Genomic DNA, 14909 nt, shown 5'->3' with positions numbered 1-14909 from the left:
AGAGTTGTATGTGTTTGTCTGTATGTAGCAGAGTTGTGTGTGTTTATCCATACCTCCCAACTTTTAAAGAAGGAAAAGAGGGACAATGTTTGCGGCGCGCACAGCGCGCCGCGGCAAATTTTTAGGCCACGCCCCCTAACCACACCCATTTCACAGTCACGCCCATATCCACTCCCCATCCACACCCATTCAGCACAAACATGCAGGCAGCTGGCGGGCCTCCAGCACGGACACGCAGGCAGCCGGCGGGCCTCCAGCACGGACACGCAGGCAGCCGGCGGGCCTCCAGCACGGACACGCAGGCAGCCACAGTGAGGCGGCCGGTCGCCCGCACAGTGAGGCGGCCGGTCGCCTTCACAGACAGGCGGCCGGCCGCCTTCACAGACAGGCGGCGGGCCGCCCGCACAGAGAGGCGGCCAGCCGCCCGCACAGAGAGGCGGCCGGCCGCCCGCACAATGAGGCGGCGGGCCGCCCGCACAGACAGGCGGCGGGGGGCGCCCGCACAGACAGGCGGCAGGGGGGCACCCGCACAGACAGGCGGCAGGGGGGCACCCGCACAGACAGGCGGCAGGGGGGCGCCCGCACAGACAGGCGGCAGGGGGGCGCCCGCACAGACAGGTGGCGGGCCGACCGCACAGACAGGCGGCCGGCCGACCGCACAGACAGGCGGCCGGCCGGGGGTGAGGGGGGAGGGAGGGAAATCAGCGCTGGGGAGATTAGTTTACTGTACCAGCAGCAGCACAGGCAGCGCTCCTCTCTATGCCACGTCTACTAGGATGGTAGGAGGGAAAAGCAGGGAGGCGGAGAGAGAGTGGGTGGGCGGAGCCCGGGAGCCGGCCATCCCGCCCGTGGCAACGGGACAAACAACGTAAAGCGTGAAAGTCCCGCTGTATCCGGGACGGTTGGGAGGTATGCAGCATGTTAGAATGTGTACATGTGTAAGATCCCGCTGGTGGTGGCCGCAGCTTATAGGCCCCAAATCTGGTGACAGGTTCCCTTTTAAAGTGAACCTGTCAGGTGCAATATGCACTCAGAGCCAGGAGCAGTTCTGGGTACATATTGCTAATCCCTGCCTAACCGTCCCTGTATACACTAGCATAGATAAAGAGATCAAGAACAAATATTTTTAAAGATCTTATATCTTATGCTAATGAGCGCGGGGACTAGTCCGAAGGGCGTTACTTCACTTGGCTAGTCGGCTCACATAGCGTGTGAGTACTCACACAGGGGCGTAATAACATGCTAACATGCTATGCGAGCCGACTAGCCAAGTGAAGTAACGCCCTTCGGACTAGTCCCCGCGCTCATTAGCATAAGATATAAGATCTTTAAAAATATTTGTTCTTGATCTCTTTATCTATGCTAGTGTATACAGGGACGGTTAGGCAGGGATTAGCAATATGTACCCAGAACTGCTCCTGGCTCTGAGTGCATATTGCACCTGACAGGTTCACTTTAAAGGGAAACTGTCACCAGAAATTTAGCAAAAAAAATAAAAGATTCCCCTCTGCAGCTCCTGGGCTGCATTCTGGAAAGGTTCCTGTTGCTATTGTGCCCCCTTTGAGACCTAAAAAAATACTTTATGAAGTCTTACCTTTTTGTATGCAAATCTGTTTTTATGGTCACGGGGGCGGGCTGTCTGGCGTCCGTTATTCCCCCTCCTGCCGCTGTACGCCGTCCCCCATTGCTCATTTCCATACATGAGGACGCCTTCCTCATGTAACTGTCCTCCTGAAGTTTTGTGCATGCCCAGTGCCACTCTCGCGGGACTGAGCACTGTGCAAAGTGTGAACGCTTTTGAGGTGATTGCGCAGGCGCGAGATTATGGGCGGCGCTGTGATTGTCATCAGCAGCGTCATCCAAGTACCCGCCCATAATCTCGTGCCCGCGCTTCTCACTCTGCCTCCACCGTTATGCGCAAGCACTGGCCATATGAACCATGTTACCTATTACCGTGGGCGCGAGATTATGGGCGGCGCTGTGATTGTCATCAGCAGCGTCATCCAAGTACCTGCCCATAATCCCGTGCCCGCGCTTCTCACTCTGCCTCCACCGTTATGCGCAAGCACTGTCCATATGAACCACGTTACCTATTACCATGGGCGCGAGATTATGGGCGGCGCTGTGATTGTCATCAGCAAAGTCATCCAAGTACCCGCCCATAATCTCGTGCAAGCAGTAATAGGTAACATGGTTCATATGGCCAGCACTTGCGCATAACAGTGGAGTCAGAGGGAAAAGTGCGGGCACAAGATTATGGGCGGGTACTTGGTTAACGCTGCTGATGACAATCACAGCGCCGCCCATAATCTCGTGCCTGCGCAATCACCTGAAAAAGCGTTCACATGCGCAAAACTTCGGGAGGACAGTTACATGAGGAAGGCGTCCTTGTGTATGTAAATGAGCAATGGGGGACTGCGTAAAGCGGCAGGAGGGGGAATAACGGACGCCAGACAGCCCGCCCCCGTGACCATAAAAACACATTTGCATACAAAAAGGTAAGACTTCATAAAGTATTTTTGTAGGTCTCAAAGGGGGCACAATAACAACAGGAACCTTTCTAGAAGCAGCCCAGGAGCTGCAGAGGGGAATCTTTTATTTTTATTGTGAAATTTCTGCTGACAGGTTCCCTTTAACTGGTAGAGGAGCCAGGATAAAGCAGAGCTGAAGCTGTTGGGCAGCTAGGACCCAGCAGCTCCACAGGCAGGAGACCACTGATCGGTAAGCTAATAGAAGCCTGCAGATGTCACTCTGCATAGGTTATTACTGGCCAGTGCTATCTGCAGGAGAGAGAAGTGCTGATTGCACGGTCTCCTCAGCTTCCTGACTCCCCGCGTGTCTGCAGCAGTGAGAAGCCGCACACGGGGAGTCAGAGAACAGCTGCAGACAAACGCAGGCTCCGGGACTGGGGGGGTCGGCTCTGGTGCAGGGGGGGGCGGCTCTGCTGCAGGGGGGGGGTCGCTCTGCTGCAGGGGGGTCGATCTGCTGCAGGGGGGGGCGGCTCTGCTGCAGGGGGGGGTCGCTCTGCTGCAGGGGGGGGGTCGCTCTGCTGCAGGGGGGTCGCTCTGCTGCAGGGGGTGATTCATACCTCAGCAGCAGTCACAGGAGTAGGTGCGCGCTCGGCTCTGTAATGAGAAACAGCGAGGCGGGGCTACAGTGGGTGGGTGGAGCCCGGGACAAACAGCCTCACGGGCGGGAGTCGGGATCAAAGGCTCAGAAGAGGGACTGTCCCGCTATATCCGGGACGGTTGGGAGGTATGGTTTATCTGTATGTAGCAGAGTTGTGTGTGTGTGTCTGTCTGTATGTAGCAGACTTGTGTGTGTGTGTCTGTCTGTATGTAGCAGACTTGTGTGTGTGTGTGTGTCTGTCTGTATGTAGCAGACTTGTGTGTGTGTGTCTGTATGTAGCAGACTTGTGTGTGTGTGTGTCTGTCTGTATGTGGCAGACTTGTGTGTGTGTCTGTCTGTATGTAGCAGACTTGTGTGTGTGTGTCTGTCTGTATGTAGCAGACTTGTGTGTGTGTGTCTGTATGTAGCAGACTTGTGTGTGTGTGTGTGTGTGTGTGTGTCTGTCTGTAAGTGTATATGACTGTATAGATTTGTCTGTTTATATGTATTTTTGTGAGTTTGTCTTTAAATATGTATATGTACGTGTTCGTATCGGTGTCTGTGTGTGGATGGGGCCCACTGGGACTCTTCCGCCCGGGGCCCACAAAAACCTGGAGCCGGCCCTGGCTACACCGATGATATGATTACGACGCTTTTGCGCTCGTTAATCGTTTCATCTAGGATTTACACACTACGATGCCGAGAGTGACGCAGGAAGTACGTCACTTTTTACATGAACCCACCGACATCGCACCTGCGATGTCGTAGTGTGCAAAGTACCCCTTACCGATTTTTGGTTTTGGGACGACCTCTCCATGGTGAATGATTGTCACCATTTTTTAGGTCGCTTAAGGTCGCTGGTCAGTGTCACACGCTGCGATATCGTTAATGACGCCGGATGTGCGTCACTAACAACGTGACCCCGACAATAAAACATTAACGATATCGTAGCGTGTAAAGCCCCCTTTAGGTGTGGCTTTTTATTATATTTTTTTTGTGTTTTTCACATTTAGGCTATATACTGTTACACAATTGCAACCTCTGCTTCTGGGGGGTGCATTTTGCTTCTGTGTTTGCAGACGATCAGTATTGCCCATTTAAGACGTTTCCCTTTTAATACAAGTGAAGTGAAGCATTATGGGTAGGTGTGATTGTCAGACAGGAGGAAGAAGTGCGCAGGCCTGCCTTGTTCTGCTGCTGGTAGTGCCCATGTAAACGAGCCTCAGCTCTGCAGGTAAGAAGTGCATACAGTACCCAGAGGCCACCCTATGAATGGAAATGTGTCCATATACTTCTGTACTAGAAATACATATACATTGTATACATTGTTGTTGCCATGCAAAAGTTACTGTGTAAAGAGCACAGCATTACAAAATTAAAGGGGTTTTGCACTTTAAGAAAAGTGGAACCCCAACATATTTATATACATAACATAAACAGAGCAGGTATGATATACAGCCTTCCAGGAATGCCGCCACTGTTTTGGCTGTAGCATGTTGACAGCTCATATGACCGCTGCAGACAATCACTGAGCTCATTGACTCTGCTGATGTAGATGGCACAAGAGGCTGCTGCAGTAGTGATGTCACTGCTGCAGCCAAAACAAACACCTGAGAGGCGGTGTAAAGTTTGCACTAGTCTGTTTGTTACATTTGTTACATTGCATATATAAAAGTGTTTGGGGTTCACTTTCCTTAAAGGAACCTCTCACCAGATTTTTCACTATTAAACTAAAAGTGTCACCTTCTGCAGCTCCGGGGCTGCATTCTATGAAGCTGCACCTTGTGCCCAGACTCCCCTTGCAGACCCGAAAAATAACTCTGTAAATCTGACCGCCACGTATGCTAATTACCTGATCTAGTTGGATGGGCGTGCCCATTCATTTTCGGCTCCTGTCCCCCCTCCTGCCGCTGTTCGCTGTCCTCCTTTCTTGATTGACGTGGATGACGCCTCCGTCATCCTCCTCATTGCTCTTTCAAATCTTGTGGCTTTGCAGTTATGTCGGCTCGCGCAGGCGCAGTTCGCGCTGTCATATCGCGGGCAGAGCAAAAAACATAGTTGCCCTCATGCGCGCCGGTGAGCTATTTGCAGAGGTGCGAGATTATGGTCGGTGCTGTGCATGGCGTCACTGCGTCATCCTCGTACCCGACCTAATCTTCCTGCCTGTGCATTTAGCTCACCACGAGGGCAACTTTGTTTTCTGCTCTGCTCGTGATATGGCAGAGCAAACTGCGCCTGCGCGAGCAGACATGACTCTGCACAGGCGTGAGATTTGAAAGAGCAACGTGTATGATGACGGAGGCGTCATCACGTCAATCAAGAAAGGAGGACGGCGAACAGCGGCAGGAGGGGGGGACAGGAGCCCATAAAGAGGACACCCACCCCACTAGATCAGGTAATTAGCATACGTGGTGGTCAGATTTTCTAAAGGTATTTTTGGGGTCTGCAAGGGGAGTCAGGGAACAAGATGCACCTTCATAGAATGCAGCCCAGGAGCTGCAGAAGGTGACACTTTTAGTTTAATAGTGAAAAAACAGGTTCCCTTTAAAGAGACCATGTCAGCAGGATTTAACACTATAAAGTAGAGCTATGGTCAAAATGACACTGAGATGCTGAGTAAATGGATACCTGCAGAGAAGGAATCCAATCTGTGGTTGCTGAATAATCATCCTCCAAAATTTTCAAGATGACGTTATCCATGCATCAGGAAGGGACTTGGGGTGGTAGGGTCCTCCTCTTCTCTTCCCCTGCCTCCTCTGTTTCTTCCAACACTGATTATGCAGTGACCTGCCTCCTTTTTTAAATTCCACGCTGCCACTGCCACCGTGATTGCAGTGTGCAGCGTGTGTGCAGTGTGATTTTTGGGGGCAGTCTTCAATAAAATGGCCGTGGATGCACTGACAGAGATTTTAGCTTAATTACCTCTTCATTAAGCCAAAATCTAGATCTGCGCATGCTCCACATCTGCCGCCATTTTATTGAAGACCGTGCGCAGTGTGCTTCTACAGACTGTCTTCAATAAAATGGAAACAGATGTGGCGCAGACTGAGATTTCAACTCAACGACCTCTTCATTAAGCTGAAATCTCGATCTGCACATGTGCCGCATCCGATGCCATTTTATTGAATTCCATGCGCAATGTGATTCTACAGCGCAAGATGGCAATGGTAGCCATATAATTTGCAGGTTTTCAATAAAATGGCGCCAGATGCTTTGCATGCACACACAAAGTTTTCAGCTCAATGATGTCTTCATTTAGCCATAATCTCGATCTGCGCATGTGCCACATACGGTGGCATTTTATTGAAGACAGTCTGTAGAATCAAACAGAGCATGGTCTTTAATAAAATCGCATCGATTGCGGCACATGCGCAGATCGAGATTTTGGCCAAATGAAGAGGTAATTGAGCTGAAAACTTGGTGTGCGCATGCAAAGCATCTGGCTCCATTTTATTGAAAACCTGCAGACCTCTAATAGAATCGACGGCGGCGCAGAATTTCAAAAAGGAAACCGGAGGCAGGGAGAAGGGCGAAGAAGCAGAGGACCCTACCCTCAAATCCCAGGATATTGTAATACTAGGCTAGCAAATGGGCTCTTTACCCAATTTAGAGTTTTGGAAAATGCGGTCCTTGTATGCTCCATGACGTATGGATTGGCTGCATGTCTTCCGACCCAAACTTAATGCACCACTGATTCTTCAACCAAATCAATATACAGTAATGCTGAGTAGTTAGTTTACCTGGAATGAGGACTGGAGGGATTGGTCTACTGTACATTATTCTATCCAACACCATAATCCCGGGAGCCGAACTATTGTGATGTTCCCTCATGAAGACTTCTTCACGGCATTGCCCAGGTGGTCTCCAATCCAATCATTGCTATCATTGACAAAATATCAAAGATAAAAGGGGATTCAAAACTGAAGATTCTAGACCTTAATTCCTGCCTCCATTGCCATCTTGTTCTGCACTATGAAAGCCTTTGAGAGCAATGGAGTGGTCAGTGGAACACCTGTAACTAGACAACTAGATTATAGCCACATTTTTTACAAATGCTTTCTGTTTATTTATTATGCATTGCTTATATAGCGCCAACATATTTTGCAGCGTTTTACAGAGATTATAATCACAATGTAAATTTCTTATCAGTATGTCTTCGGAGAGTGGGAACAAACCGGAGAACCTAGGGGAAACCACACAAACACAGGGACGACATATAAACTACTTGTAGATGTCCTTTAGTTTAGCACTGAACAGGGTAAGGATCTGTCTCTTCATACAGTGTCACGACAAATAAGAGAATTTGGACTGAAAGTCCACTCTGCAGTGACCAAGCCTCTCATTTGCAGAAAAAATCAAAAGGCTAGTCCAACTTTGTGAGGAGCTTGTTGTGTGGACAGAGGAGAAGTGGTCCACAGTTTATTTTAGTGATGAAAGGAAGTTTAATTTATTTGGATCTGATGGGAAACATTGTTTGTCGACAAACTGGGGAAAGACTGAACCCAGAGTGTGTTAAGAAGTCAGTGAAAGGTGGTGGAGGAAGTGTAAAGGTTTGGGGAATGTTTTCTGCAGCAGGAGTTGGACTGCTCCTACAGCTACATGGCAGAGTGAATGCAAGTCTGCATCAGAACCTTCTTCAGCAACACGTGGTTCCTTACTTGTGTTCATCACTGACTCAGCCAGCAATGTTCATGTAGGACAATGCCCCCTGTCACACAATAAAACGGGGAAAGCAGTTCTTTGAAACAGAAGACATTGAAACAATGAAATGGCCAGCCCAGAGTCCTGTTCTAAACCCAATAGAAAACCTCTGGAAAATCCTTGGTGACAATGTTTTGGTCAAGAAACCCACAACAGTCAAAGAACTGTGGAAGAGACTGGAAGAGGAGTGGGCCAAAATCCCACCAGAGCAGTGTGAGAGACTAGTGGCTGCAGATGTGCTGAAGTCATTCACAGCGACGGCCGGTACACGTCCTACTGATTGGTGACTGTTGTTAAATACAAAAAATGTAGTAATCTTTCCCTGTGCTACAGTCATTGCTGTTTTCTGAATATGATTATCACGTTTTGGGCAAAATAAAGGTTTAATGTTGATAAACTTTGGATCTTTTCTAAAACACTGTTCTAGCGGCACGCTGCACCCCTTACAAAAAAAGCATAAAATGTTCAAAAAATGTAGATTACATATTTCTGAAAAAAGCAAGTGATCATACATTGTTCTCTAATTTTGATCTCCAGGGTACTTGGTTCTCAATGTTTTAATGTTTATTTAATGTTGATGTTGATGAAATCCTTATTTTTTTTTTTCAGTGAGGCATACCAAAGCATGTGCTAATACAGATAAGAAGTTTAGAAATCTGAAGAAAATGGCAAGTCTCCGCAGTCTGCATTCCATAATTAAAATGTCTAGGTTTCTGCTTTCAAATTCCTGGACACATTCCAAGCTCTCAACTCTCAGTTCTCTTGTTGGAGAGAAGAATTTGATTCTGATGGGGCCTCCAGGCTCGGGGAAGACCTCCGTTGGCAGAATACTTGGGCAAAAACTTGGTTGCCCTGTTATAGATGTAGATGACGACATCCTTGAAGAAACCTGGAATATGAGCGTCTGCGATAAATTGCAGGATGTTGGCGATGAGCAATTTTTAGAAGAGGAAGGAAAAGCTCTTTTAAAGTTTTCAGCATCTGGAAGTGTAATTTCCCTTACGGGATCAAACCCTCTTCACCTCAGCAGCATGGAACACGCTAGGAAAAATGGAATAGTTGTTTATCTTGATGTCCATTCACAGGATATCATTGAGCGGCTTGAACGAATGAAAGTGGATCGCATTGTTGGCCAAAGGTCCGGCATTTCAATAGGCGACATACTTAAGAAAAGGAAGCATTTTTATAAAAAGTGGCATGATGTGCGCGTACTGTGTCAGACAGGGGATTGTGTAGAAGTGGTGGCTGACAAAGTCATCGATGCCGTTAAAAGATATCAATGTGTAAATTCTGAAACTTTCGTTTCTACGAGATCTCGAGAGCCAAACCAAAAACAATCAAAATTCTTCAGTGATGTCGTTGTAGAAGGCTTGGCCAGTGATGGAGGACTTTATGTTCCTGGAAGTGGCCTCCCCAAGCTTACTGATGGTGAATGGAGAAGACTTGTGCAATCATCGTATATCGAAAGGGCTCAGGTGATAATGGAAAGGTGTATACATCCGGCTGACGTACCCCCCGTAGTTTTAGGTGAAATTCTTGAAAGAGCCTATGGTGACAACTTTTCTTGTAATAAAATTGCTCCCGTCAGACATTTGTCAGGGAATCAGTTCATCCTCGAACTATTTCATGGACCAACAGCTTCATTCAAGGACTTGGCCTTACAGTTTATGCCTCATATTTTTGCCTATTGCATTCCAAAAGTATGTAACTACCTTGTCTTAGTAGCGACGTCTGGAGACACAGGCAGTGCGGTCTTGGATGGATTCAGCCGCCTCAATGACCTTGATAAGCGAAGAATTGCCGTGTTTTGTCTCTATCCAGAAAACGGAATTAGCCAAGTGCAAAAATCACAAATTATTGCCTGCCAGGGAGAGAACGGATTAGCAGTGGGAGTAGAATCGGATTTTGATTTCTGTCAGAAAGCTATTAAAGCGATGTTCACTAATCCAGAATTCACTGGCTTTCTTACTGCTGAATATGGGACAAGTCTAAGTACGGCTAACTCCATCAACTGGGCCAGACTGCTTCCTCAGATCGTCTACCATGCGTCTGCCTATCTAGATCTGGTCAGCCAAGGTGTTATTACCTTCGGATCCCCAGTCGATGTGTGTATTCCCACTGGAAACTTTGGCAACATCATGGCTGCGCTCTATGCAAAACAAATGGGGATCCCTATCCGTAAATTTATCTGCGCATCCAATCAAAATCATATTTTGACTGATTTTATAAAAACTGGACTTTATGACCTCCGAGGAAGAACGTTGCGTCAGTCCTTCTCCCCGGCGATTGATATCCTTAAATCATCCAATTTGGAACGTTATTTGTATCTTCTTGCAAACCAAGATGGACAACTTGTCAATGAACTCTACAGTCAACTGGATAGTCAAGGATATTTTCAACTACCAGATAATTTATTCCGTCTTTTGCAGCAAGACCTTATCAGTGACTGGTGCTCGGAGTCAGACTGCATATCGGCAATCCGTGCCGTCTACGGTGCAACAGGATATCTCCTGGACACGCACACAGCTGTTGCCAAAGTAGTCGCAGATAGGGTTCAGGACCGTACATGTCCCGTTATCATTTCATGTACAGCTCATTACGCCAAGTTTGCACCTGTTATTTTACAGGCATTAGGGATTGAAGAAATTAAGCAAAATCCATTATCTCAGCTCCATGTGTTGAATTCCTTCCACCCGCTGCCTCCGGCTCACAAGTCACTACTAGGATTGCCTAAAGACAAAGACCATCACCAAACCCATAAATGCCAGGCTGACTCCATCCACGTTATGGACAGTGTAGAAAACTATCTACAAAATCTATTTTTAAAAGTTCACTAACGGCCAAAGCGGTAATGATATTTCCTATAAGAAGAAAAAAAGTTGTCTACTGGAAAAGCCAGACGTTTGATAAGGATAAAAACACAATAGGAAAATAACTTCCGCCAAAACAGATTAGGAACATGAGCAAAACATAGAAACATTGCAGGAAAGCTATTTCAATGCTAATCTGGAAAAGGAAAGACCAATCTATAATTAGGCTGTTTTGCCAGGAATGTATTGTAATCCTCTAGGAAAACATGACACCAAATAATTAGCAACTGCTGTGGAAGTAGATACAACCCCTCGTATGGACTGAGCTACAGTCATTAGGGAAGTGCAATATGAGCGATTCCCTACAATATACATATTACCCCAATGCTATCTATACAACTGCAGAATGGTTCAACAATAAATATGTTGTCAGTATCTTATGTGTATCCAAAGTCTTATTTTAGTAGCTAGAGGCAGAATATCTGGCTATGCCAATTTTAAAGGGCCTTTCAGCAACTTTCTGTGTACCCACTCTTCACCCATTCTCATCCTTGCTGGTTCTTTGACTCTCCACCCATGCTCATCATTGCTTCATCTCCTGCCCAGACTCACCACCCATGCTCATCATTGCTAGTTCTCCTGCCTTTACTCTGTACTCATGCTCATCATTGCTGGTTCTACTCCCCTTACTCTCCACCTACGCTTATCACTGCTGGCTATGCTGCCCTGACTCTCCACCTATGCTCATCAATGCTGGCTCTTTTGCCCTGACTCTCCACGCACACTCATCAATACTGGCTCTCCTCCAGCCCTGACTCTCCACCCATGCTCATCAATGTTGACTCTCCACCCATTCTCATGATTGCTGTTTCTGTTACCCTGACTCTGCACCCATGCTCATTATTGCTGGCTCTCCTGCCCTGACTCTCCACCCATGCTCATCAATGCTGACTCTCCTGCCCTGACTCTCCACCCATGCTCATCAATGCCTGCTCTCCTGCCCAGACTCTCCACCTATGCTCATCAATGCTGGCTCTCCTGCCCAGACTCTCCACGCACACTCATCAATACTGGCTCTCCTCCAGCCCTGACTCTCCACCCATGCTCATCAATGTTGACTCTCCACCCATTCTCATGATTGCTGTTTCTGTTACCCTGACTCTCCACCCATGCTCATCAATACTGACTCTCCTGCCCAGACTCTCCACCCATGCTCATCAATGCCTGCTCTCCTGCCCAGACTCTCCACCTATGCTCATCAATGCTGACTCTACTGCCCAGACTCTCCACCCATGCTCATCAATGCTGACTCTCCTGCCCAGACTCTCCACCCATGCTCATCAATGCTGACTCTCCTGCCCAGACTCTCCACCCATGCTCATCAATGCTGACTCTCCTGCCCAGACTCTCCACCCATGCTCATCAATGCTGACTCTCCTGCCCAGACTCTCCACCCATGCTCATCAATGCTGACTCTCCTGCCCAGACTCTCCACCCATGGTCATCAAAGCTGGCTCTCCTGCCCAAACTCTCCACCCATGCTCATCAATGCAGGCTCTCCTGCCCAGATTCTCCACCCATGCTCATCAATGCTGACTCTCCTGCCCAGCCCAGACTCTCCACCCATGCTCATCAATGCTGACTCTCCTGCCCAGACTCTCCACCCATGCTCATCAATGCTGACTCTCCTGCCCAGACTCTCCACCCATGCTCATCAATGCTGGCTCTCCTGCCCAAACTCTCCACCCATGCTCATCAATGCAGGCTCTCCTGCCCAGATTCTCCACCCATGCTCATCAATGCTGGCTCTCCTGCCCAGACTCTCTATCCATGTTCTTCATTGCTGGCTCTCCTGTCCAGACTCTCCACCCATGCTCATCAAAGCTGGCTCTCCTGCCCAGACTCTCTATCCATGCTCTTCATTGCTGGCTCTCCTGTCCAGACTCTCCACCCATGCTCATCATTGCTGGCTCTCCTGCCCAGACTCTCTATCCATGCTCTTCATTGCTGGCTCTCCTGTCCAGACTCTCCACCCATGCTCATCAAAGCTGGCTCTCCTGCCCAGACTCTCTATCCATGCTCTTCATTGCTGGCTCTCCTGTCCAGACTCTCCACCCATGCTCATCATTGCTGGCTCTCCTGTCCAGACTCTCCACCTATGCTCATCAATGCTGGCTCTCCTGTCCAGACTCTCCACCTATGCTCATCAATGCTGGCTCTCCTGCCCTGATTCTCCACCCATGTTCAACTCTGCTGGTTCTCTTGCCTTGACTTTCCACTCATGCTCATCAATGTTGGCTCTCGTGCTCTGACTCTCTATCCATGCTCTTCATTGCTGGCTCTCCTGTCCAGACTTTCCACCCAGGCTCACACTGCTGGCTCTCTTGCCTTGATTTTTCACCAATGCTCATTATTGCTGGCTCTCCTGCCCAGACTCTCCAGCTTCACTTATCATTGCTGGCTCTCCTGCAAAACTGGAAAAATGGAAATCCGTTTACAAGTACACACAAATGTTTTTCTGACATTACAATTGAGTAATAAAACACATTTTTGTGACATCATAACTATTGATTGTAGCTTTCATCACCATAGAGCCGTTGAATGTACACAATAGTATCATCACACTATACTGTAGCAAAGCATGTAGTAACATACTATTGTGACCATAATATAACAACAATATGGTGACATCATTATAATAATTACAAAATGTAGCGACATCACAATAAATTAAAGCCTTTAAATAAACTTAACGTGTGAAATCATAGCAAATTGAAAGGCGTTGTAACGTCATCACAATAAAAAAAGAAACTAATTACATTTTGAGATGATTTTTTCACCTTAAGGACTGGATTGATATTAGTGATAATAAATCTATAGTCTGCAACCAATCTAACAGCTTCATGCAAGTCATCCATTTCTGATTTATACTGACCTCTGGTGGTTTGATGAAGTAAGTACATTTTTTTTTTTTTAAAGTGTAATTCGTGGTGTAGAATAATTAAAATTCTCTAGAGATAGTGATTTGTAAATCTTGGAAGACATTACAGTTATTTTAGATGATGAACGATCATTACTGTTAGGTTGGATCAACTTGTTTATACAAATCATCTGCATTCCACATTTACATTTATTATATCATTGGAGAAAAAGTTTGAAATGGCATAAAACGTCTTTGGCAAAAGCCTTCTGTAATAGTACAAGTTATATATTATAATTTAAATTGGGGTGGGGAACCAAGGGCCATTTGGAAATTTCTACCAACTTTCGGGGGCTGCACAAAATTATCAACTTGAAAACTACCCTCCTATATTTGGTCAAACAATAAATTAACTCCCTCTGGTTGTTGGAGCGGCTTCTCTTTGGTGCGGATGTGATGTTCGGTGAAATTGATCATGTGACTTCTCACAGCTGCTTTTCCAGGTTTGTCTCGGTCTGGAGCGGAGTCAACTCTTTGTGATAAGTTTTGTAAATCATATAAAATAGTACAGGAGACACTGGGACTGCTGTATATACATCACATAGGAGACGCTGGGGCTTCAGTATATACATCACATGAGACATGAGGGCTTCAGTATATAGATTACAGGACACGTTTGGTGCATGTGCATGACAGGAGGGGCTTTGGGCATATACATCACAGAAGGAGCGGGGGTACAGACAGCACTGGAGGCACAGACAGCACTGGGGGGTATATACCGCACTGGGGGGCAGAGACAGAACTGGGGGTATATACATCATTGGGGAGCACATACAGCACTGGGGGTGTATACATCACTGGGAGACACAGACAACACTGAGAGCCATTGGGGTACTTTGCAAGTTGCGACATCGCTACTGCGATATCGTCGGGGTCAAATCAAAAGTGACGCACATCCAGCGCAAGTAACGACATCGCAACGTGTAAAGCATTTTTTTCACCAATTAACGATCGCAAATGCGTCGAAAATCGGTGATCTGTGTAGGGTCGGACATTTCCATAATGTTGATGCGACCGCAGGTACGATGTTGTTCCTCGTTCCTGCGGCAGCACACATCGCTGTGTGTGAAGCCGCAGGAGCGAGGAACATCTCCTTACCTGCCTCCACCGGCAATGCGGAAGGAAGGAGGTGGGCGGGATGTTTACGTCCCGCTCATCTCCGCCCCCTCCGCTTCTATTGGCCGCCTGCCGTGTGACGTCGCTGTGACGCCACACGACCCGCCCCCTTAGGAAGGAGGTGGGTCGCCGGCAAAAGCGACGTCTCAGGGCAGGTATGTGCGTGTGAAGCTGCCGTAGTGATAATGTTCGCT

General features: G+C 47.6%; 2 protein-coding genes across 3 annotated transcripts in view; one reads left to right on the top strand and one right to left on the bottom strand.

The window, feature by feature from the left end:
- The window catches only part of PRTFDC1 (phosphoribosyl transferase domain containing 1), a 376907-nt gene that overhangs the window by 115844 nt on the left and 246154 nt on the right, over nucleotides 1-14909 (bottom strand). The gene's annotated exons all lie outside the window — the stretch shown is intronic.
- On the top strand, nucleotides 4265-13183 carry THNSL1 (threonine synthase like 1). Its single transcript, XM_075315541.1, has 2 exons — nucleotides 4265-4342; nucleotides 8419-13183. The coding sequence occupies exon 2, from the start codon at nucleotides 8475-8477 to the stop codon at nucleotides 10644-10646; it is 2172 nt and encodes a 723-aa protein (XP_075171656.1). The 5' UTR covers nucleotides 4265-4342; nucleotides 8419-8474; the 3' UTR covers nucleotides 10647-13183.

The sequence above is a fragment of the Anomaloglossus baeobatrachus genome, chromosome 6 (genome assembly GCF_048569485.1).
Source record: "Anomaloglossus baeobatrachus isolate aAnoBae1 chromosome 6, aAnoBae1.hap1, whole genome shotgun sequence".
Taxonomy (NCBI): domain Eukaryota; kingdom Metazoa; phylum Chordata; class Amphibia; order Anura; family Aromobatidae; genus Anomaloglossus; species Anomaloglossus baeobatrachus.
This window is presented reverse-complemented; position numbering and strand designations above follow the sequence as displayed.